This window comes from Babylonia areolata, chromosome 8 (genome assembly GCF_041734735.1).
Source record: "Babylonia areolata isolate BAREFJ2019XMU chromosome 8, ASM4173473v1, whole genome shotgun sequence".
Lineage (NCBI taxonomy): Eukaryota > Metazoa > Mollusca > Gastropoda > Neogastropoda > Buccinidae > Babylonia > Babylonia areolata.
This window is the reverse complement of record NC_134883.1, coordinates 7,016,054-7,043,191: the sequence shown is the minus strand read 5'-3', so window position 1 is coordinate 7,043,191 and position 27,138 is coordinate 7,016,054. Positions and strand designations below refer to the sequence as shown.

At 41.4% G+C, this 27,138-nt stretch overlaps 1 protein-coding gene across 2 annotated transcripts in view; it reads right to left on the bottom strand.

The window, feature by feature from the left end:
- Positions 1 to 24,801: 24,801 nt before the first annotated feature.
- LOC143285023 (putative receptor-type tyrosine-protein phosphatase mosPTP-1) overlaps positions 24,802 to 27,138 on the bottom strand; it is an 85,617-nt gene continuing 83,280 nt past the window's right edge. For both annotated transcript variants that reach the window (XM_076592197.1, XM_076592198.1), the window contains one exon: positions 24,802 to 25,014. In XM_076592197.1, the coding sequence (XP_076448312.1) occupies positions 24,838 to 25,014 (177 nt within the window). In that variant the 3' untranslated portion in view covers positions 24,802 to 24,837. The remainder of the gene's footprint in view (positions 25,015 to 27,138) is intronic.

The following is a 27,138-nucleotide window of genomic DNA, read 5'->3' as shown; positions in this document are numbered from 1 at the left end:
CTGTTAACCTTAACTCACCATTCACCCATTCAATCTACACTGTTAACCCCTACTCACCATTCAACCATTCTACCTTCCATCTACCCTGTTAACCCCAACTCACCATTCACCCATATCACCTTCCATCTACCCTGTTAACCCCAACTCACCATTCACCCATTCCACATTCCATCTACCCTGTTAACCCCAACTCACCATTCACCCATTCCACATTCCATCTACCCTGTTAACCCCAACTCACCATTCACCCATTCCATCTACCCTGTTAACCCAAACTCACCATTCACCCATTCCATCTACCCTGTTAATCCCAACTCACCATTCACCCATTCCACCTTCCATCTACCCTGTTAACCCCAACTCACCATTCACCCATTCCATCTACCCTGTTAACCCCAACTCACCATTCACCCATTCCACCTTCTATCTACCCTGTTAACCCCAACTCACCATTCACCCATTCCATCTACCCTGTTAACCCCAACTCACCATTCACCCATTCCATCTACCCTGTTAACCCCAACTCAACATTCACCCATTCCATCTACCCTGTTAGCCCCAACTCACCATTCACCCATACCACATTCCATCTACCCTGTTAGTCCCTACTCAACATTCACCCATTCCATCTACCCTGTTAACCCCAACTCACCATTCACCCATTCTACATTCCATCTACCCTGTTAACCCAAACTCACCATTCACCCTTTCCACCTTCCCTGTTAACCTTAACTCGCCATTCACCCATTCAATCTACACTGTTAACCCCAACTCACCATTCACCCATTCTACCTTCCATCTACCCTGTTAACCCCAACTCACCATTCACCCATTCCATCTACCCTGTTAACCCCAACTCACCATTCACCCATTCCATCTACCCTGTTAACCCCAACTCACCATTCACCCATTCCATCTACCCTGTTAACCCCAACTCACCATTCACCCATTCTACATTCCATCTACCCTGTTAACCCCAACTCACCATTCACCCATACCACCTTCCATCTTCCCTGTTAACCCCAACTCACCATTCACCCATTCCACATTCCATCTACCCTGTTAACCCCAACTCACCATTCACCCATTCCACCTTCTATCTACCCTGTTAACCCCAACTCACCATTCACCCATTTCCATCTACCCTGTTAGCCCCAACTCGACATTCACCCATTCCACCTTCCATCTACCCTGTTAACCCCAACTCACCATTCACCCATTCCATCTACCCTGTTAACCCCAACTCACCATTCACCCATTCCATCTACCCTGTTAACCCAAACTCACCATTCACCCATTCCATCTACCCTGTTAATCCCAACTCACCATTCACCCATTCCACCTTCCATCTACCCTGTTAACCCCAACTCACCATTCACCCATTCCATCTACCCTGTTAACCCCAACTCACCATTCACCCATTCCATCTACCCTTTTACCCCAACTCACCATTCACCCATTCCATCTACCCTTTTACCCCAACTCACCATTCACCCATTCCATCTACCCTGTTAACCCCAACTCACCATTCACCCATTCCATCTACCCTGTTAACCCCAACTCACCATTCACCCATTCCATCTACCCTGTTAACCCCAACTCACCATTCACCCATTCTACATTCCATCTACCCTGTTAACCCCAACTCAACATTCACCCATTCCACCTTCCATCTACCCTGTTAACCCCAACTCACCATTCACCCATTCCACATTCCCTGTTAACCCCAACTCACCATTCACCCATTCCACATTCCATCTACCCTGTTAACCCCAACTCACCATTCACCCATTCTACATTCCATCTACCCTGTTAACCCCAACTCAACATTCACCCATTCCACCTTCCATCTACCCTGTTAACCCCAACTCACCATTCACCCATTCCATCTACACTGTTAATCCCAACTCACCATTCACCCATTCCACCTTCCATCTACCCTGTTAACCCCAACTCACATTCACCCATTCCATCTACCCTGTTAACCCCAACTCACCATTCACCCATTCCATCTACACTGTTAATCCCAACTCACCATTCACCCATTCCACCTTCCATCTACCCTGTTAACCCCAACTCACATTCACCCATTCCATCTACCCTGTTAACCCCCAACTCACCATTTCACATTACTTTCCTTTCCAAGATCTTTAGCTGTAGATGTTGAAACGGCATCGGTGCTAACTGGCTGGTGTCGTCACAACAATATATATTGGTGACTTGTTGTGTTAAGTTGTTACACACGATAGATATCAGCTGGTATATGTGTTCTGTTGCGTTGTCAGTAAATGTGCTTTTATCGGGAAAGACGTAGCATATCACATACCATTTGCGCAAAAAGAATGCGCGCTAACAGTCACCAAGCCGGGATACTCACTTCAACCGAGAAAACCACTTCTCGGGCAAATGTAAATTAAAAGCAAGGGCCTTCACACTGAGGACGACACCAGCAGCTTCTTTGTGCCTTGAGTCATTAAAAAATATATTAATTTGATGAATAATACCGACCCGTCTAAAAATCATTTCCCATGGTATAAGTGAATTTTCAAGTGTAACGATACGAAATCAGCATAATTTCTGAACTATTGTGTAACAGCTGATACATATGTGTATTTAAATTTGCAACACGCTTTCTTCTACCGAGCTGTTTTTATCAAGGGAAAACTTTTCCTGACATGGCCGTGGTCAGTGCGGGAGGGACCTTGATCAGCTCTGGCATCATGCCATTGGCTGAAGGTAAGAGGTGACTGTCTTCTTCTTCTTCTTCTTTGCGTTCGACAGCTACGCAGTCAGGGTCGAAGTCCGAGGGATGCCACAAACTCGGACGTCCGGTGAAGATCGGCTGCCGTCCCCCAGAGCTTGGTGTTGAGGTCAGCACCCCCAGGCCAGGACTGCTGCCGCATCTTCTCATACAGGGGGCAGTCTTGGAGAATATGGGATGGGGTCTGGTCAGCCTGGCCGCAATCACATAGGGATGTGGCTGCCACTCCAATCCTCTTCAGGTGTGCTCGGAGGCCGCAGTGTCCTGTGCGAAGGCGGTAGATGGTGACTGTGACTGTACGGGCAGTTCTCGCCGTGTGTTTTGTTTGTTCGTCTTGTGTTCATGTCCGTGAATAAGAAAGAGAAGGGGGTAGGGGTGGGGGGGAATGAATGGTAGTTAAAATAAGCAATAATATATATATTTTTTGTGTGTGTGCTGTTTTATGTGCATTGGTAGGATGTGTACGTATTTTAAATATGTTTTATAAGAATGTGATGACATGGTTATTTATGTGCATTGAGGAGTTCAATCATTATACTCTGGACTTATTAAGTTTTCCTTATCAACCGTCAAATGTTGATTACCTTTATATATATGGTGTGTGTCAGTGAGAGAGAGAGAGAGAGAGAGAGAGAGTGTGTGTGTGTAGTCACTATCGGCTGTCCTGATATCTCTCTCTCTCTCTATATATATATATATATATATACACGCACGTAATACAACACGATAATAATAAGTAATAATAAGACCTTTATCATGAACACGAAGTGTCATTTGTCTCAGACAGCCATCCTTTTTGTTCAAGCTTCGCATGGTTTGCATGAACAGAAACGGATAGAGCTGTTCTCTGAGCCCGTCAGGTCACACAACAGCACGCATCGAGAGCATTCTCAGCGCAGCTAACTTTTGAACGCGCTCATTGCGTTTTTTTTTTTTTTTTTTTTTTTTTTTTTTTTTTTTTTAAACCGTGTTGGCGCCTAACTGAACACTGGTGTTGTTTCAGGAACACAGAGAAAGCATTATGGCAGCACTCACAAAACAGATTGTGGCTCTCACGTTTGCATAAAGACGCAAAAATAAAGTTAAAATAATTACACATGAGCTTTCATTACAATGCTTAGTTCCAACGTAACCCTAAAAGTCACGAAAACATATGAGCTTTCATTACAATGCTTCGTTCCAAAGTAACCCTAAACTGAGTCATGAAAACACATGAGCTTTCATTACAATGCTTCGTTCCAAAGTAACCCTAAAAGTCATGAAAACACATGAACTTTCATTACAATGCTTCGTTCCAACGTAACCCTAAAAGTCATGAAAACACATGAACTTTCATTACAATGCTTCGTTCCAAAGTAACCCTAAAAGTCATGAAAACACACGAGCCTTCATTTTTCTGTCATAATGGTGAGAATATACTTTATTGTGTTCTTTATTCGTCAGTGAGGATAGGTATGTGTGTGTGTGGTGACTGTGAGCATTTGTGTACACGCGCACATGCAGTCAGTGCTGCGTCACAGAACAAGGAGGCAGGCATGTACCGCAGTTATCCGGCGCACCACATTGACGTTTGCAAATACCAGTGAACATTTGCGTGTTTGTTCAAGACATTTATGCGGAGACAACACAATGTTGTTAGCTACGAAATAAAGTGAATTCTGAAGTGTTCTCTCGAAATAGGCTAATTTTCATTACACGTGTTGAAGCTTTGGCACACATAAGGTTTTCAAGTGAATTCTGACCCGTGTTCAGATGAAGGCCCACAATCGGTTGGCTTATCATATGACTTCACTACAGGACTTTGCCTATAAAATAAGCTGTTATGATTTTAGTTATCTGTGTCTTTATTTTCATCAGTCTCCACCTGTGTCTGTAATTGTTAGTTTCATTGCTCTCGACCCGAGTTCCCTTCTGATGAACAAAGGAGAGAGAATTAATGTAGGCCTAGGTTGTCAGTTGCTTTTCAGTGTCATTGTAGATCTTGCTCAGTTATAAATTTGGAACACACTGCTTAATAACTGTTTCAAAGAAAAACACAGAAAACTGAAACAAGACATGTGTCTTCAGATCAGTATATAATGTGAACATCAAACTGGATGCCGGTGCACACACACACACACACACACACACACACACACACACACACACACTGATGTGTCACACTCACACACACTCACACACATGTGCACAACACACACACATTGACTGATGTGTGCACACACACAACACACAAACAGTGACACGCATATATCTATATATTCATAGAATCAAACACATATTTCTACTATGAACAATTTGATTGAGCTGAGCTCAAAAGGTGTGGGGGGAGTGGGGGAGACAGAGAGTGAGAGAGAAAGAGTGAGTTTGAGTGTGTGCGCGTGTGCGTGTGATTTGTGAGAAAGAGATTGACTGCAAAAGTCACCATAAAAGGTTTAATTATGTTTTCAAGTAGGGCTGCTTGTGATATGTTGCAGTCTCATCCTACTGGGCCCCATCTCTTCACCTTGGACACAGCAGAGTGAAAATAACTGAAAACACCCGACACAAAAAAGTGAAGAATATAGGGAGGAAATATTGAAAAGTTAAAATTGCGGGGGGCATCTTATCCTTATCTGATTCTGAAGTAAACTTATGTGAATTTTGTCCTGTACTCTGTATTGTGCTGTGATAGTGTGGGTGTGTATATGTATGCTTGGGCTGTTGGCTTGAGCTGTTAGCTCAAACCAACCTCCACACCCAACTCATACGTAAGTCACACAAACATGCACACACACACACACACACTCTCTCTCTCTCTCTCTCTCCTTCCCTCTATCTCCCTCTAACACAACACACACACACTCTCTCTCTCTCTCTCAAACACACACACACACACACACTCTCTCTCTCTCTCTCAAACACACACACACACACAGAGTGGCACACGTTCACAAACTCTCTCTCTCTCTCTCTCTCTCTCTCTCTCTCACACACACACACACACACACACACTGGCACAGCTGAGCACACACCAAGGCACGTAGTGAATCATTCACACACACCTGGCACACTAACACATACACTAACACACTAGACACACCACTCAGAAACACACACACACACACACTCACAAGCGACTGATCTAAATTTTGTTTTGATCTGTGCATACAAGCACACATACTGACAGCACACTAACAGAACGTGCGTGCCTGTGTACTTTTTTCTGTCTCAGTGAACAGGCGTAAAATCGAAGAAGAAACACACACGCACACACAACAGAGTGAAAGTGACACATGCAGACACCAGACACAATCACTCTGAACTGAACCGTACTGGTCGAAGCCATTCACAAAGCTAAGTTTGTCGATGTATGGACATCTTGCCTCTAGAACACGCTTGTCAACGTTCTTCCTATTTTCTTTCGCTTTACCGTTTTACACATGTTAATCGATCTAGAGCACGAGATGCTCGAGCAAGTTGGATCGTCGATTTGTTGATTCAACACAAGTGAAGCGGACCGAAATGACGAAGGGAAATAACTCTGACAATCCTTGTTCCGTGACGTCATCGCTCGTTCCCGTCCAGCTCTCACTGCAGTTTCTTATTACTATCACTTAGCGTCCTAATTTTTTTATCTGGATCTGGGTCTGGATTCTGGATCTGGATTTGTACGTTGCCAAAATTGGCTATCGTCGCAACGGAAAACTGGGGGGGCGCTTGAAAGGTACACAAAATTAAAACAATTTTGTACAAGGACTGTCCCTTGATGGTGAAGAAGGGATAGTCCCGCCAGCCTTTGCTAACAGTCCAGGAAAGGGCTGGCTAAAAACATATATATATATATATATTTAATGAGTGGTTGGGGCAGGCCTTGATGGTGATGGTGACGGCCGGGGCGCAATAGCCAAGTGGTTTAGGCGAGAGAGTCCCAGGTTCGAAAAACGGTAACGGCGCCTGGTGGGTGAAGGGTGGAGATTTTTCCGATCTCCCAGGTCAACATATGTACAGACCTGCTAGTGCCTGAACCCTCTTCGTGTTTACACGCACGCAGAAGATCAAATACGCACGTTAAAGATCCTGTAACTCATGTCAGCGTTCGGTGGGTTATGGAGACACGAAAATACCCAGCATGCATGAACCACGACAGAGTCATCGGCAAGTCGATGTTGGTCGTGTAACGGAAAGAAGAAGAAGAAGATCCACCATGCGCTGATAGTGCTGCGCTCGCAGGGCCTGCTATTTTTGCACCTTTTTAAACGTAAAATTTCGCGTGTTTTGCAATGGATGCACATCAGAAATGACATGCTATGTGAATAGACCCTTCTAATCAAGAAATAGGCACAACAGGCACAAAACGAAGCGAAATGACACATAAAAGGGACCCGAAACGACCTTAATTTGTCGTCTCCAGCCGCCATGTTTTTGTTTACGATTTTCATGGTTTGGGGGAACAAAACAGAAAGAGCAAGATGGCGGCACGTTGGGTTCAGTGATTGAATCCGCATCTAAACCGAGCAAAATAACCACGAAGTAGAGTCGAAAACCACGCTGATGGTAGGTTACAACATCTACATAAAGTAAACTGACTTAGTTTCATCTGTTTACGGACATATAATGGGTCCCTGAACTTTGGATACAAAAATAAAACCGTTTACTCACCGTTGAAGAACATCACGATGACAGTGAAGATCACGTTGTATACACACACCATGATAACCAGGAGACTGGTGTCGCAATTGAAACAGCGTAGGTGGCGAAAAGAAAGAGAGAAAACTGAATCAAGCACTGACGAGCAAAAAACGAAGCAGAAAGAGCAGACGACGTTCGCGCCCGCGCCGGTTTGACAGCCAATCAGAACCAGGCCTTCTGCTCCGGACAGCTGCAGGTCTTTGAGTGATAGGGTTGGTTTGTTTTTTTTGCTTTTTGTTTTTTTTTAATTATATTTTTTAAAGTCATGGATCTTTGTTTGCGTGTGACGTAATAAAGCTCTACACATTTCTTTGGAAAGACAGTCTGTTGCAATATCAGCGTTAATCAGTTTTTTTTTTGTGTTTTTTTTTAACAACAAAACCCCCCCAAAAAACTCGACATCGAGTTTACAATGTCAGTGGTCACGCCAATGGGTGTAAACTGAAGTGCGCTAGAATTGTTTCACGTGCAATGCCTGCGTCACCGACTGTCTTATGCACGGTGATGGTCCAGTCAGTGTTGTTATATCTGTTTAATCTGTCCCGTTTCGATTCACGTTGTCCATTGAAATATACACGTCATGCGGGCTTCTTCCATGCGCGTACGATAATGCCAGGTTGTCTTCCTTCCATGGAGTGACCAGAATAATTTGTTCATTATTCTGTCACTAACAGGGAGATCTGCAGGAAAAAGCAACAATCATATCCCCGTTCCTTAAAAAAAAAAGGGACCAGTTCGCAGTCTGTTTGGTACTGTAGAGAAAGGAAATCAGGCGGACGTCATCATTATGGACTTTGCGAAGGCCTTTGATAAAGTAAACCACAGCCTCCTCATCCGCAAACTGAAACATTACGGCGTCCATGGAAAGATCAACAAATGGATATGAGCTTTCTTGAAAGACCGGCAACAATCGGTGGTAGTGGAGGGCGCAGCTTCCAGCCGGGTCAGCGTGAAGTCTGGGGTCCCACAAAGCTCTGTTTTAGGACCGGCGCTATTTTTGGCGTACATCAATGACTTGCCAGAAGAACTCTCCTCACTGACACGTATGTTTGCTGATGACACAGCTGTCTACCGTTTAAAGGCCTCCAAAACTGATCAAAACTTACTTCAGGAAGACCTCAAGAAGCTAGAAGCATGGGAGCACAGCTGGGACATGGCTTTCCATCCTGGAAAATGTACTATTCTCCCAGTTACAAAATCATCATGTCCTGCAAAATCCGACTATACCCTCCACAACCATATCCTAGAAACTGTCTCTACCTCCAAATACCTAGGCGTTACCATCACAAGTGATCTCAGCTGGGGCCTGCACACCAACACCATTTGTGCAAAAGCCAATAAGATCCTCGGCTTCCTCAGAAGAAACCTGAAGATCCCATCAGTGCGCCTCAAAGAAACAGCATGTAAGACTTTCGTCAGACCAATCTTGGAGTACGCGTGCACCGTATGGGACCCGCATACCCAAGACAACATCAAGAAGATCGAAGCTGTCCAGAGACGAGCAGCACGGTTTGTGGTCAACCGGTACCACAACACATCTAATGTCACCGATGATCGACAGACTGCAATGGCCGACTCTGCAGCACAGACGGAAGGTAGCTAGGCTTGCCATGCTACGAAAAATAATGGACGGAGAGGGAGGCGATCGTCGACAAAAGCTGCATCGTGCCAGCCCCACTCAGACAGAGAAGGAAACATTCCCGCCAGCTCGACCAGATCCGGTGTAAAACCCAATACAGGCAATATTCCTTCTTCCCCAGAACGATACGTGACTGGAACAACCTGCCTGAAACAACTATAGCAGCAGACACCTTGGACACCTTTAAGTCTAGGGTGCCCCCCAGTCAGTAGTTAATTAGGTAATAGGTCCCCTACCCCACCACCCTCCTCCTCCCCACCCCCTCTCTTACCCCAATACTTTTGGGCTTTTTAAATTTATTTTTTGGGCCCTGCTGTCTTAGATCAGCAAGGGACCGGCTAGCTCGGAAGGGCGAAAAGTGAAGTGATAGTAGCCTGCCGGAGAACCCACTTAGAGTAGGACTAGGTTTTCATCCTCACTAATAGGTCTGTCGCTTTCTGTAGTTTGTTTTTCTTTCATCGCAACCCAACAAAAACGGCGTAAAAATCAAATTGATGATTGTGGCCGTCAACGCAGTGAAAGTGAAAGTGTGTAAGCTAGACCATTCCTGCTAGCACCACAGCAACTGATGTCAGGTGGAAGAAAGGTGGCGTGTGTGTGTGTGTGTCGGGGGGGAGGGGTAAGTATAGCATCTGGTAGCTATAAAAGTGTCAGCAGTACTGGCATCCACGACTGTCTGTAGCAAGACATTCCAGTCCTTCATATTTCTTGGGACGGAGAAATCCTGCTTGTCCTCACTGTGACCTACAGTCACTGAGCTGAAAGGGCCGCCTCCTTCCCCTCCATACAACTGAGCTCGAGGCCTACAGTAGATCTGGGACAGCTGTTGTGGGTGGGCTAATAATCTTCTGCCTAAGAGATTGTTCATTGTCAATCTCGTCGTGCTGCAGTTTTTTACAGCATGGCCACTCTTGCCGTTAGAAGTCGCTGTTGGAGAGTGGGCCATTTGAGCTGATCAGTCATGCTGGAGATGTGCTCCTTTTTTTGTCTGAGAATGGTGTGTATGTGTGTGTGTGTGTGTGTGTGTGTGTGCGCGCGCGCAAGTGCGCTTATTTACATGTCTTTATTTGCTAGTGCCAGTGTGAATGTGTGGTACCATATGTGTATAAGAGTGAATTTTCATTGTTGCACATTCATGATAAATAAGATCTAGTATGTTACATGTTATTCCTGTGTTCATATTTCACAATTTCAATGTAGATGTGAAGTTTGTGTATGTGTGTGTGCATGTATATGTATGTGTGTATGCCCACGTGTGTATGCACACGTGTGTGTGCATGTATGTGTGCGCACACCTCCCATCCTTTTAGAAGAATTCTGATGGATATGGAAGGACAGAAAAGGACACAGCCACAGACATTACTTATGAATGTTCTTTATTAAAAAAAAAAAGAAAAAAAAGATACCAATGGCAAAAGAAAAAATGATTCACATAAATACCAATGGCAAACAAAGACACACCAAAACAGGCTTCACTACAAGAACAAACAAAACCAATACTGAATATGAAAATGACATGCAGTAAATAATAGTGATGAAAATTAGCTGTCATATAAATAATATTTGTACAGACACACACATCAAAACATCCAATACGGGGGACTCGATGACGATGACTGACAGACACGCAGGTAAATAGCAGTGAGAACACTACACAGTGCAGCGACACAAAATATCAAAACACAGACACAACAGACACTGACGTTAAGTAGAATTATTTTTCTGTAAAACAGTGACACTCTAGATGCATGCATGCATTCAAGAGACAGACAGACAGACAGATAGATAGAGAAAGAGAGAGTGTGTGTGTGTGCACATGTCCGCACACATGTGAAGAGGAGAGACAACAGAAACAGAGTAACAGAAATCCAACGGACAGATATACATAAACAAAGACTGAGATAACAAACAGTAAAACAGACAGACATGTACACAAAGAGAGAACAATATTGCACTTGATCATTTCAAAAACTCACTCATTCAGTCGTCTGAATGCTAGAAAAATCAAGATGTTTGAAAAAAAAAAGACCCCCCCCGCCCCCCCAACAAAAACAAAAACAACAGTCAACAGCTGACAGAGAGAGACAAAAAGTTCTAGCCTCAAATACACTTAAAACCTGCAACATACTTTTCAGCTGGGATTTGCAAGAGGGAGGGGTTCTAACCATTGAACCACTGTCCTCTTCACCCCACCCCCTCTGCTTCTGCTCCTCCCCCACCCCCGCCCCAAAACCCACCGCAGCCCCCACACCATTCCATTTAAAAAGTGCACAATATCAACTACAAAAAGACCTTCATTTCAACAGTACATTTTTTTTTTTCTAAAAAAACAAGGGCATTATTTTGACAAATGACAACAATCCACAACAAAAGATACCTGCCAACAATCTTTGACAAATTGAATGGACACCTTTTCAGACCTGACACCTATGTTACCTGCTTCTAGTGAAAGACACTTGATGCAATAGGTGTTTCAAACTTTTGAAAAAAAGAAAAGAAAAAAAAAATAGAGAAAAAAATAATCAGTGATATGAGCAATATCAAGTTTTTTCTCTGATTCATTTCACAGATTTATTTGTGATGCATTCAAATGAATTTTGGTACCTAGCATTTTTCTCTCTTCAACCAGTGTGCCCAATGTGAATTTTGACTGTTTTGTGGTGGATGCATGTCAAATGAATGATTTCAGAATGAAAAAAAAAAGAAGTCATGATTATGTGATTTCATTATTAAAAAAAAAAAAAAAAAAAAAAAAAAAAGTCTCTGAGTCTGATAAACTCTTTTGATATCATTTTGTTATTTGGACATACAGGTCCACAACATGAACAGAACAAGAACAGTGAGCAAGAAAAAAACATTTTCCAAATCTGCCTGAAAAAATGAAGGGAGGAAAAAAAAGAAGAAGTCTCTTGTAGACTCAGTTTTCTACTTTCTTAATAAACAATCTCTCCACTCCACGAAAGAGGAGTGAAAGAAAACACCTTAACACACATCATCCCCTTTAATCATTAGTCCGGCATTTTGATTTTAGCTAGCATTAAAAGATTCTTAGAGGGAGTCAATTGCTCGTGATAATACTTAAAAAGACTGGAATAATAACATAGTTTAGGTCTGGTTCAGCACTCTGTCATCATAAAATCAATGGATCGGGAAAAATACCCCCTTCCTCCCACATTGGCAATCTTCCATGCCCTCTCCCCCACCACACAGTGTATTTTCATTTTACATTGTCTACCGCACTCTTTTTCATACACACACACACACACCAAATGGTTAAAGTGTGCGCGCGCGCACACACACACACATATATATATGTGTGTGTGTGTGTGTGTGTGTGTGTGGCTGTTATGGTGTTGTTGACTCCTGCAAAGGAAATGTTTCCTGTTCAAGCATGCACCCAAGTACGTGCATACTTACGCACTATTTCGGATCAGGGAAATTTACCTCGAGACAGTCAACACACACACACACACACACATATACACACACAAACACACACCACAGAAAAGGATTGGGTCATAATGACCTGGTGAAATCTGTCTCAGTGGGAGGCAAACAAAGCTGAAAAACGAAGCAGGTGGTGGCTGTTTCTTGCTGCCATTTCTCAAATTTGCACTGTGTGCTGAATTGATAATAACCGTGTGCATTCATGTGTGTTCCTCTAACTGATTTATGTGCAGTCAAGCACACAGAGTGCTTATGAATACGCTCTGAGATGCATATCAACTTTCTGTCTTTCTTGGCTTTGAAGCATGCACATCTGTACACAAAGACACACACACTGCGCTGTGTTCCACTGTACAACAGACAAACTACCATGGCTTTGAGAGTGTCATGGCTTGTTTTCTGTGCATGTTTTGAGGTTCTTTGTTTTGTAATATTAGCTACTAAAGGCCTTTGGTCTTGTTTGCTTTGCAATGTTAGTTAAAAAAAAAGAAAAAAAAAAGAAAAAAAAAAAAGGCCTTTGCTCAAACCGACTTGCTGAAAAATCAAAGCGAAGTGACAGACTGGCTGCCAAAACATTGAGTCATGTCAAATCCATGTGTCAACCAATTACCCACTCCAAACCTAAACCCTGTAATAATAATTCAAAAAATAATGATGATGACAATCACAACATGACAAGTGATACATTTCATGATGGAGTCACCTTAACATATATAACATAGGTATAAACTTACAAAAAGAGACCTGCAAACATGACAGTTGGCTGGAATACACATGTCTACCATTTACCTCAAGTAGGCAAAGTGATACCAGTTCTTGTTTATTTGTTTTTTTATATTTAAAACATCATACCATGGACACTCTCAGGCAAATGTTTGATAAAATATCTTCTTTTGTGTGCACTATCTAATGGGAGTAACCCATTAACAGTACATATCTCCCTCTTGCTGAACTTTTGATTAAGCATATCAACATGTGAATGAATCATGATGATTCTCAATGAAAATTATATGTATGTATGTATACAATAAGCTATAACCAGCACTTTAAAAGGATTAATCAGAACTGTTCATACTATTCAAAATACTTTCAACTTGAAGAAGTGATTAAACACTTGTAGTACAGTGAATAAGCACAGAGTTGGACTGGATAGCTTTCATTTCAGTGACTATAGTCCTATGTAATCTCCTCTCTAAAAATATCTGTGAATCTTATCACTTAGTCTTTTGTTGGTCACAAGTTAATGCAACAAAATATGCAACAAAAAACCATACTGTTCTAAATCAGTAAAGTTCACCATTTTGTATTTGTATTTCTCTTTTTGTCACAACAGATTTCTCTGCATGAAATTTGGGCTGCTCTCCCCAGGGAGAGCGCATCGCTACACTACAGCGCCACCCATTTTTAAAAAATATTTTTTTCCTGCGTGCAGTTTTATTTATTTTTCCTATTGAAGAGGATTTTCTACAGAATTTTGCCAGGAACAACCCTTTTGTTGCTGTGGGTTCTTTTATGTGCGCTAAGTGCATACTGCACACGAGACCTCAGTTTATTGTCTCATCCGAATGACTAGCGTCCAGACCACCACTCAAGGTCTAGTGGAAGGGGAGAAAATATCGGTGGCTGAGTTGTGATTCAAACCAGTGAGCTCAGATTCTCTCGCTTCCTAGGTGGACTTGTTACCTCTTGCCATCACTCCACTGTCTACTGGCACACATTACTGCTCTGTTAAATTCTACATCTCTCTGTAAAACAGCACTACAGAATCCACTCTGCTTCTGTCACATACACTCAATCTGTTAATACTATTTCTTTCTATCCTTAAACAGCATTATTACATATCCAACATGCTTCAGTCACATATATTTGATCTGTTAACTCACTCGCTGCCATTGTCCGCATATGCGGACATCGTCGGAGAAAGCGTTTGATGCCAATGTCCGCATATGCGGACTTGGATTTTAAAAAGTCATGCTGTCGGAGTGACGAGTTGGATGCGAAAATCAAAAGCAGATGTGATATCTTACGTCACCTCTGGTCAGCTTTTCATTCACACACGCTGCGTGTGTGTCGCGATAAGCTCAACCGCAGTTGATAACAAAGCGTGCCCCCTGTCAGCTTTGTAAGTTGTTTGACCAGATGGCGTCACGGCGAAGTGTTCGACACGGTCGGAGAGGTGAAATGTTACTCAGCGTCGAAGATGCTTTGGAAATGATCCAAACTGAAGGCTCTGATGTCGAAGGAGATAATGTTGATTCTTCGGACAGTTAATTTGAACCAGATCCCGATGAACTACAAACAGATTCGGCCTCTGAAGAGAGTGTTTACAATGGAGAGGAAAGTGAGGAACATGTGCCAGCAGATGAGACAGATACAGACGACGAAACCACTGAGGAAATGGACGATTTTGCAAGTGTTTTCACCAGTGATTGGACTGACAATTTTTCCTTTTTCCCTCTTGCACATCCCTTCACTGGCATACCAGGTTTGTCAGCTGACTGGCCAGTCAACACCCAGCCGGTTGAGTTTTTTTCTTTGTTCTTTGATTTTCATTATGTAGAGACAATATTTTTTTTTGTATGTGTGAATTTCAACTTTCTTCACCACCTGTTCATACTTCATTCCATGCACTAGGTCTTCAGTTCCTCAAATAGTGTTAGAATGTGATGTGGAACATGTTGGTGTACCTTTCTGATGGGTGCAAAAATGCTAAAATATACACTAAATATGGATACCGCGATAAACATCAAGATGGTGAGTAAATACTTTGATTTTTTGCACACATATGGAACAACATTCCTTGCATACATATACTAAATATCAATTGTCTGGGTCTTTATTTGGTTTTTTTTTACAATTTTTTCCCCATCCTATACAAACCCTGGGTTTTCAGGGATTGGCAAGGGCAAAAACTCTTGGCATGGAGTGAGTTAAGTCTACTTCCATCTTTAAACAGCATTATTAAATACTGAATATAGGTAAGTCATATACATTCAATCTATTAAAAGACTGAAAGAAAAGAGCAAGAGAGTAACTGACAGACAGATGGACAGACATACAGACAGAAAACTAAAACAGCAGGGAAAAAAGGCAGAGAAGGAGAAGGATACCACAAATGCTCAATAATCTGGCAAGTTAACAGTGATTTTTCAGACATGTATCCTACACAGACGATTGATTTGAGGGAATCCTGACCAGACAAGTCTCTACACAAAATGATCCAGATGTATACATTTTCTTTAGAGTCATCCTTGCTGTGTATCATCCAGCCAACCACACTGAAGCTTGCTGGGGCTGAAAACACCATCAATACTGGCCCTGTAGAACCCCAAATGTCTTTAGGATACATTACTTCCCCTCACAACTGTCATAAAACAACAACATAAACCAGAGAAGAGAAAAGCAAAGAGACTGGGCCCTACATGCAAACCAACATTTCGTCAAGACACCCAGACATGAACAATACAAAAATACAGCTCACACTAACTGTTCTCAATGAATGACAGAATGCCGCACCTGCCTATCTAATCCAAAGAACTTTTTTTTTTCCTCTTTTCTTTTTCTTCTTTTTTTTTTTTTCCTTGGTAATGGGCAGCAAAACTCTGAAAGGAAACCAACATATGGTGAAAAGAAAAGCTTGGAATCTTGGCACACACAGGCCTTGAGAGACAACAAGAGACACACAGATCAGTCTGTGTACAAACACACACATAAAACAAGCGACGGTAGTCCAAGCACAGTATAACCCGTAGACATCTCCAATGATCAAAACCATTCACATTCCACATGGTGAAAGGCTGAGCAAGCCACATTTCCAGTTATTTGATTACATCTTGCAAGTCACCTAAATAATACCCCTAGTTGGTATTATGCAGATTCTGTCACACACTAAATGAAATACACAGATAAATCAGGAAGACTAATAAATAAAACAGAAAACAAAATCCACTATAATTACAAGCAACATAATCATCCCCTACTAGAACACCTAAAGATCAAGAGACAAACTAAAAATTAAAGAATAATACAACAAAACCTTAACAATGTGATCTGAAACAGCAATTTCATCATGTGCAATACATCCAACTCCAACTGTGCCAGTGGATATAATAACTGAGCACGGAATCATTAAAGATAAAAAACAGGTTTAACAAAAAATACCCTACTTTTTTTTAAAAAGTTTCTTTTAGATAGATAAAAATCAGATCCACAATTAAGAAATGCTTACAACGGTATGTACACAGGTGCAAATGATCTTGACTGATACAATGAATATAAAACTCATGAGGATTTTGTAAAAAGTGGCAGATTTGAGTATTGATTTCCACGATTTCCACTGGCATCAGTTTCATTTGAGAAGAATCATTGTGCGTACTAATATTCTACTTGCAGCAAAGTAAAATGTGTCCATGCCAACCTACAGTGGGTTACATTTATTTGTCGTCTGTTTACACAGAATGCTCAATATACCAGCGTGTAAAAAGAGTAGGAATTGAGAGACAGCTACCCTGGCCAAGACACAAAAGCATGAAAACTGTGCATATATATATATATGTAGACAGACACACAAAGCATGCTAATGCAAAAAATATTTTATATTTCAGAGTAGTGCTAGTAACAGGTATATAATTTATTCTACATATCTCTCTCTTATAAAACTTTCCTCAAGATGGAGAAAAATGCTAAAAAGACACCAATAGATAGGAGAAATTAAAATGATTAAAGCTAAAACATTATGTGATTAAACCAGAACATGATCAATATTTGTGAGCATTTAGTAACATTGTCTTTTAACAGTATACACAAAGACAGATGTGCAAAAGCATACCTTTTCTACACACACACACACACACACAAAAATCATACACACATAAGCATGTCCACGTCACACACACACACACACACACATGTGCTTGTGTTAGCATCATTAAATGCGAAACACAACCCCAGTCAAATGTTTAAAACACAAAAGACTGCTTTGCCCTTCTACAAAAGTCTGGAGAAAAAAGTTGAATATAAAAAAATATGAAAAAAATATTAAAAGAAAGAAAGAAACAAAGAAACAAAAGACATTATTCTATTCTTGTTAACTGAAAACTCACAGACAAAATTAGACATAAACTGTTTGTGTTGCAGCGTCACAGCTTCCACCGGTACTCATTTCCCAGTCCCAGTGATGGATGGCATTTCAAATTTACATCAAAGACCCCCCCCCCCCCACCCCCCACCCCCCCTGTCCCAAAATTTTGGTGGTTCACATTGTATAAACATAAATTAGAAAATCAGGCCAAGCAATCGACAATGTCAAACACTCAAGAAGACGGCACTGTTAAAATGATGGGTCAAATGCTCAGTGAACTAACGGTGAAATTCCTAAAGATTTCTTTTCCTGCACCCCTGTGTATGATACCACCAAATAACATCGCATTCTTTCACACAGGATGGAGCAATGGAGAACATGGAGGAGGAATATTGTGAAGAATGGTGAAGAGCGTTTTTACAATGAATAATGTCAACAAAAAAAAAAAAAGAAAAAAAAAAAAGATAACTGAAGCTCTAAGAGGAATGATGAGAAACTGAAAAATGCTGAAGGTTTTCGACGGCAGTGAAGAAAAGTAGCTCACACACACACACAGATGTATACATCCGTGTATGCAGGGTTCATGAAAGTAATTTGCTCAGCAGAAATATCAAAAGTCTCTTCAGTGAGTAGGAAATAATGTTTAAGAAAGATACGAAGAATGAGATTGAGAAGCAAATCATGTATGTTTAAATCTACTGGCAAGCTGCAAATGCTGTGTGAAATTACCTTCTTCTTCAGATTTCTTTTTTAAGCAAGAAGGCATGATAAACAGAAACAAAAATTTTAGAAGTAAAGGGGAAATAATCTCTCTCTCTCTCATCACATCTAAATGCAGAAACTTGGCATGCACTGTTCCTGTTCATGTGTCGCCTGTCTGTTTTGTCACTGAAGACACAGATCCCAAATGTTCAAAACAAAAAAAAAAAAAAAAAAAAAAAAAAAAATCAGGTCCCCACAGAACTAGTAGCCGCTCTCTCTCTCTCTCTCTCTCTCTCACACACACACACACACACACACACACACTCTGAAAAAGAAACCAAAGCATACCCACACTAAAAATGAAGAGGAGCACAACACTGCATTGTCACTATCTCCACAACATGAACATATGCAACTCTGTTAGTGACCATGAAATATCCAACATAACTACACAGCCTGCTACTAATCCTGCAACATGTTGTATCCAAATCAAACACCACATCTTGATGAAATGATATGTGCTCTAAGCATATCGTCTAAAACAGAATTTGCTACTCCTCATGTTCAGCTGTGCCAAGTACAATCATCATTTGATAGGTAACATGATTTTTTTAAAAACATGGTTGCTAAAATAAAGAAAAATTACAATCTATAAAAAAAGAAAAAAAAGAAAAAAAGCACATATATGAACAGATATTTTAAACTAAACAATGCTAGACATGAAAACTTTACATCAAAGAAAGATACGCGAGTGTATATCATCTGATAATGACAACGTTTTTAAATGGTGTCCTGAATGTTAGGTTTCTGAGCTCTGTGGTCTCTTGACCTCTCTACTGACTCCTGACCTATGTTTCCTTACCTCGTAACAGTATAAGAACATGACCTTGCTTCCTAGAAAACACTCAGACTTACATACACACACCTGACAAGTGATTTGGCTCTCTCTCTCTCTCTCTCACACACACACACACACAGTTCACAAACATACCATTTCACTTGTAAGTGAAAGACAGCTTTTATATTCTTTCCATTTCATCATGGATTTCATAAAAAAAGAAAAGAACACTGTTTAAATTTCATTCGTCAAACTTACTGGGTACTTGCTCCCAAACTGATCATGTAACTTTTACTTAACCAGTAATTTCAAAACAGTTTTATTTATAACAATATTGTCCCTCAGTCTAACATTACTTGTTGGCTATATTACATGCAGGATACATGTAATTGTGTGTGAGAAAACAATGTTCATTACTGAATGAGTGACACACATAAAACAATTAAGGAATCACCAGGGCTCGAAAAGTCACACTGGTTCGAGATCTGTACAATTTAACAAAGACAGTACAGATGCCACTTCTTCTCATTTACCATATCAAAGAATCCTTTGGATATGTATCTCCAGGTTTTACTATTTTTTGAAAGCAGCACCATATATTCAGTGATAACCTATCCATACGCTAACACAATCAATGTGATGACACACTGTTGATTTCTACACTGATTCCAACACCCCTGGAAACACCAAAACAGAGGAAAAGCTCACAAGAAATTCTACCTTGTAGGGAGAGCAGCAATAATTTTATTTGCTTGTGCCACTCAGTTTCCAAGATGATTGTGGTTGTCTTCTGCATATATTATGTAAATGCCGTATTTCTGCACACATGAAAATGTTTTATACAAACCTAGGTTAGGCTCCAAAGGCCTCATTAGTACACTTGAATTATGCATAGGTAAAGAATCTGATCCTGGTTTTTTTTCCCTCTCTCTCTCTCTCTCTTTTTTTCCAGCAGGTGTGGTGCATTGTGTATGGATCTGTCTGCACGCTGTGATACCTCCTCGAAAAAAGTGAAACTGAATGTGTCGGGCATCCCAACAGCTTCTGTCTCACCGCGCCCTCTGGCTAATTTATGGCTTGAACAGTAAAAGGTGATCAGCTATTTTCACCTCCTAACTGACCACTTTGAAAATGTGACACAATGACACTACTGAAGCCAAGGTTGTTTTATTTTCATGTTAAATGATTAATACAAAATAATGCCTTTTAAGAACCTTTTCCTTCTTGTTCATATGTTCACTGAAACACTGATCGAAGAGTGTACTGTATAGAATTCACACAGAACTGGTCCTCAGGGCAATTAGTAAATGTGAAGGAATTTCTGGCCCTGAATGCAAGCAATACAAGTAAACGTACAGAGTATGTATGAAGTCATGTATTACCAACATTGAAAAAAAGATTTGTGCGATGATGGACCAACATAGGAAATCAAGACAAAGCATTTTTGGTTCTCTTGGAATGTGAGACACTGTATACTTCTTCCCTACAGCTAAACCATTTAACTGTTTCATACAGCTATTTTTGAATCCTGGTGATGTTGAGTACTTCCAAGAAAAGATTAAAAACAGCAAACAAACAAAGTTGACAGAAACCTAAACTGCACACAGTGTGGTTAAAACTGAACTAAGGACGCTCTCGCCCAATGATAATAAAACCACAACTCGACATTTTCTCCATTTCACTGAAAGGTGAATCATGAATAGCTTGACACCTGAGAATGATCCCGCAGTAAACACCCGAGATACCTGAGAGAAAGCAATGGAGGGTTTATGTACTGTTGTTGTGGGTTTGTTTTTATTTTTTTCTAAGCAGCAGCAACATCTTTGCATGCACACCTTACGGTGTCAACTACAGTTCAATTATGTTCTTCATATTTTATCTTTATCTTTTTGATACACAGAGAACTTCCTCACAAAAACTTGTGGACCTTGTGGCCATATCATTCCTCTCAGATTCTGAGACATGACCAAGTTCTCTTGATAAATTCAAGTGAATTGCTAAAAACAAATAAGTCAAAGCCAACTGCTGTAAAACCTTGTATGTACATACAAAAAAAATCTTCTGTGCATACAGTTATTACTGATTCATATACAGTAGTTGTGCTGTTGAAAAATGTTTCATGAATAAAATATCGTGGTTGCTGAAAAATTGCCAACAATTAACTGATTAAGTTTTACTATTGGCACACACACACATAGATGGTCACATGGACATATTAGAGTGGGTTTTACAAATAGAAGTAAACAGAAGTAAAGCTAAAAAAAAATTAAAAAAAAAAAAAAAAGAGAAAAAAAGAAGAGATTAGAGACAAGCCTTCAAGACTAACATGTGATACCCACCTGGTTTTTATATGAATCACCAAAAAAGTTTTAAAAAGTGCAGATTTGAACAACAGCAGTGAACACACATTCATACTGGTCTAATAATAATGGATACTTGTTGAGCGCTACCCTCCCTGAAATGTTCATCATATCATGGTAGTTAAACAGTGATATTTACATCAGTGACCATGACCTTGCTTAATGGTCCCATGGAAAGGTCAAAGTTGAGACACTAGTTTTGTACCTTAAAGTTTAACAGCTGATGCAAACTTACTTGTGTCTCAGTTGCGCGCAATGATGATGGAATACGATGCACACATATTTCTTCACCGATGTGTTCAAAAAGCTTTTGCGGAAACCACTGATCTTTTCAGAAGACTGCTCTTCCTTCCCAGCTTCCTTCACTTCGCATGACTTTGCCAGAACCATGTGCATGAATCACTCTGTAGAACTTTTCTTCTGCATCAATGACTTATCCAGAACAGATGTAAACAGCCTTTAAGTGTTTAAGCAAACCACCCACTCGAAGCACTTTTTTTCTCTAAGTGAATAAAAAAAAAACCCAACCCTGGTAGATATGACAACCCAAGAATAAGTATGGCATGACAAAATGCGTTTTAGAAAAGAAAAACAAAATGTTACTGGGTGGAAACAACCTCCAGTGCAGCAAAAGCGAATACATGACAAAATTCCAGTGTCTGAATACAGTTTAAAAAAAGCTTGGATTCTAACTCTGATGAACTGCACCTTTTCTTCTTTTTTTTTTTTATACACCAGATGTGGTGTAGTATATATATAGGTCTGTCCACACGCTCTGACACCTCATTGATGCTGAAACTGAAAAACTGAACTGCACCCTGAGAAACCATACTTTCAAGGATCAAACAGTGTTGAAGTGGATAAAAATAAAAGCTTTCTGTAACAGCACATCACTGGCAGTCCCTTGACACAGCTAACTATGAAGTAGGTGAGAAAGTTGTAAAAATCTGTCACTTATCCAAAAATCAATAATTCTGTCCACTTCATTTTTCGGATCCTTTCAATGTGTGATCTGAACTTTATGAAAACATACCTCTGTTCCATGATCAATAGAGAAAATCTGCACTGGAGTGTTCTGCAAGAAACTGTGCCTTACAGCATCTTCTTTCATATAGTACTTACAGAGATGCAGTTTCAAAACTGCTGACACACTGAGAAAGTGGAATCTGATTTGGACAACCATAATGTAGAATGCCAACACCATAAAAACAGCAACTAAAAAAGTAGCATAAAACCACATGAATACTTTTACCCTGAAAAATAACCATTTGCTGCGTTAACTACACACAACTAACACCAGTGAAACAGCAGACATGCATCAATAATACCAAAGTGTACAGTCTACAATCTATTGTCTACAATAAGCATGAAGTCTGTAAACACATTCAACACTTCAACTTCACTAATAAACAGTAGTATACAACATGCCTGGAACATAATTTACAGCCTGAGTATATAAAATTAGGAAAGATTAAACTTGGAATGAAAATCCTTTAACTTAATATGCAGTCACATTCGTATTCATCCAGTTACAAACACAAACCAAATGTGATCTCCATTTGACACCAAACACATCCATTTTGAAGATGTGCTCACACACACATGCACACACACACACACACACACACACACAGAGCTTATGTTTGCATACAATGTACACATGTCCATTTAAGCTCACACTTCAAGTGAAAATAATTAGAATCAAATACACTGAGAAATAAACAATGAAACAAAACACATCGATCATGACCAAAAAAGAAACAAAAAAAACAACAACCCCAAAACAAAAAAAACCCAACCAAGACAGAGCAAAGAAAACAAAAAGCAATCAGAACCATCTTTGGAGGAAAGGTTTTGATGATTTATGGAGAGTGACCAGTTCCCATCCAAAGCTTCCCATACCAGCCTGATGTCAGCCAGACCTCACCTCACTGCACGCCTCGCTGACACAGTGAAATCTCACTACATGGTCGCCATCAACTCTGCCCCAGAGCACACCAGCTCCAAATCTTTCCCCATGAAAGTCAGTATTACCTGCGTCACTGTATGCACAATGACAGACAACTGTGGGCGAATGATATCCGTGTCACCACACCGTTTCTTAAGTCACTGAGGGAGAACACAAGATCTTGCATCAGAGCACCATCTAATCAATGTCACAAGGTGAGCAGTTTGTTCAGTCTTTACACATCTATAACACTTCACATTTAAAGCGGCACACCCACCCACACACACACACACACAAAACTGTGCAGAATAGTAAGCAAAATGGAGCAGGACACACGACACTGAAAAATCAACTCGGCACTGATCAAACATCTCATCGGGGTGCACATCTACTACTGTTACACTGTGGCTGGAGTGAAGAGTCGACAGTTCAAACAAAACTACACATACTGATCCAGTCCACAAAGGAAGCTAACTTGATCTCTCGTCACAATAGAATACATACACATGTGTGGTGATCCCAACTGAGCAGCAGACTTACTGTCTCAGATCTGTCATCTTAGCCACCAATGGCTAAAATATAAAGAAAAAAAGCATCCGCAGTCTTTATCTACACATCGCTCAAATGACGATTTGGTTCCAAATGAATGGTGACAAATGCTTAGGTACGGATCCAAAATGGTGGTGGTTAAGGGAGCAGATCTTTTCCATCAGAAGTCAAAATTACCCATCCCAAAAATAAAACCCACAATGAAATGATGATCCTTTTGAAGAGATGACTGGCTCATGGAAATCATGTGACAATTTGAATGAGATCTTGACATTTTCTGCTTGTAACCAAACATGCTTTGCAATTTCATACTGTACTTTAAACAAATTGCAAACTCAGCAGAGACCTTAACAGTTTATTCTTCCTAATTTCCACACCTGTGTTTCAGAAAAAACCCCAAAAAACAAAGATAAGCGAAAAGTAAAGTAACACACTTGTTCCACAAACTAAGACACCTGAACATGATCGTACCACAAGCGAAGTCCTTAAGAAACGAAATCCACTGATACAGAGCTCCTTGGTTCAAGACCCCCCCAAAGTTTCACAGCAATATCAACACAACAGACGATGTTTGCCGAGCAACACCAGGGACCACATTGGGTTTATGTAAAGGTCAAGGACGTCCATGAGTTCACAGAGGCAGAGGAAACCCCTACACACCCACACACTGTGGGATCAGCAAGAGAACCGCCCCCCCCCCCCCCCACACCCACACACTGTGGGATCAGCAAGGGAAACCCCACACACACCCACACACTGTGGGATCAGCAAGGGAAACCCCACACACACCCACACACTGTGGGATCCGGCTGAGGGTCAACACAAACACTTCTCAAGCTGGCGCTTCAGATGTTGGTCTCGTTCTTGTTGGAGCTGTTCTGGAGGGTGGAGGAGCGAGGCAAGGTGCCGTTCTTGCGTATGGACGCGGTGTGGTGGCGGGGGGAGGAGGAGCTAACCGAGTCCTCCACCTGCAGGTTCTCCCTCAGGCAGGCCAGGGCCTTGTACAGGTACAGCAGGTCATCCTGTCCACACACCCCTCTGAGTCAGTAACCATTACCATGGCTTGTGGCCATTACCAATACACACATGTTGACACCATCAGTAACCATGGCTTGTGGCCATAACCAATACATACACGTCAACACACCCTCCACTGTCTGTAACTTGTGGTTGTGGCCATAACCAACACACACACACACACGTCAATACACCCTATGCCATAAGCAAGCATAGCTCATGGCTATAACCAATACACAAGTCAATGGCCATGGTCTGTTGCCATAACCATCACACACCTGTCGGCACACCCTCTGCTGTCAGTAACCATGACAACCATTGCTTATGCCCATAGCCAACATACATGTCAACACACCCTCTGCCGTCAGCAAGCATGGCTCATGGCCATAACCAACACACAAGTCAATGGCCATGGCGTATGGTCATAACCAATACACAAGTTAATGGCCATGGTCTGTGGCCATAACCATCACACACATGTCGACACACCCTCTGCTGTCAGTAACCATGACAACCATTGCTTATGGCCATAGCCAACACACATGTCAACACACCCTCTGCTGTCAGTAACCATGACAACCATTGCTTGTGGTCATAACCAACATACATGTCAACACACCCCATGCAGTCAGTAACCATGGCTTGTGGCCATTTAACCAACACACATTCATCAACACACCCTCTTCCTTCAGTAACCATGGCTTGTGGCCATAACCAACATACATGTCAAAGACACTCTCTGATGTCAGTATATCATGGCTTGTGGCCATAACCAAGACACATGTCAACACACCCTCTGCTGTCAGTAACCATGGCTTGTGGCCATAACCAAGACACATGTCAACACACCCTCTGCTGTCAGTAACCATGGCTTGTAGCCATAACCAAGACACATGTCAACACACCCTCTTCTGTCAGTAACCATGGCTTGTAGCCATAACCAAGACACATGTCAACACACCCTCTGCTGTCAGTAACCATGGCTTGTGGCCATAACCAAGACACATGTCAACACACCCTCTGCTGTCAGTAACCATGGCTTGTGGCCATAACCAACATACATGTCAACACACCCTCTGCTGTCAGTAACCATGGCTTGTGGCCATAACCAACACACATGTCAACACACCCTCTGCTGTCAGTAACCATGGCTTGTAGCCATAACCAACATACACGTCAACACACCATCTGCTGTCAGTAACCATGGCTTGTGGCAACAACCAACACACATGTCAACACACCCATCTGCTGTCGGTAACCATGGCTTGTGGCCATAACCAAGACACATGTCAACACACCCTCTGCTGTCAGTAACCATGGCTTGTGGCCATAACCAACACACATGTCAACACACCCTCTGCTGTCAGTAACCATGGCTTGTGGCCATAACCAACACACATGTCAACACACCCATCTGCCGTCAGTAACCATGGCTTGTGGCCACAACCAACATACATGTCAACACACCCTCTGCTGTCAGTAACCATGGCTTGTGGCCATAACCAAGACACATGTCAACACACCCTCTGCTGTCAGTAACCATGGCTTGTAGCCATAACCAACATACATGTCAACACACCCTCTGCTGTCAGTAACCATGGCTTGTGGTCATAAAAATTACACATGTCGATGCCGGCAGTAACCATTGCTTGTGGCCTTAACCAACACACACATGTCAACACACCCTCTGCCGTCAGTAACCATGGTTTGTGGTCATAATCAACACACACTTTGACACACCCTTTCATGTCAGTAACCATGGCTTGTGGCCACAACCAACACGCATATCAACACACCCTCTGCCGTAAATAACCACAGCTTGTGGCTCAATACACACAATCTGAAGATACGGCAATCTTCTAATGCTGGACTTCCCAAAAAGAAACTGGGTGCCAGTATGGAAAACTGGGATTAAAAAAACAACATGTAAATAACTGGCTCAGAAACACAGTGCATAATGCACTGGTAATGCTCAAGAGAACTGAACTACACCGGTAATGCTCATGAGAACCAAACTAAGTCTGAAGTCACAGAAAAAATTAATATAGAAATAATGTCCACTTTCAAACTAAACATTTAAAAGAAGAAAAATCACTGGGCTCAACAAGAAAATTAATTTAAAAGAACAA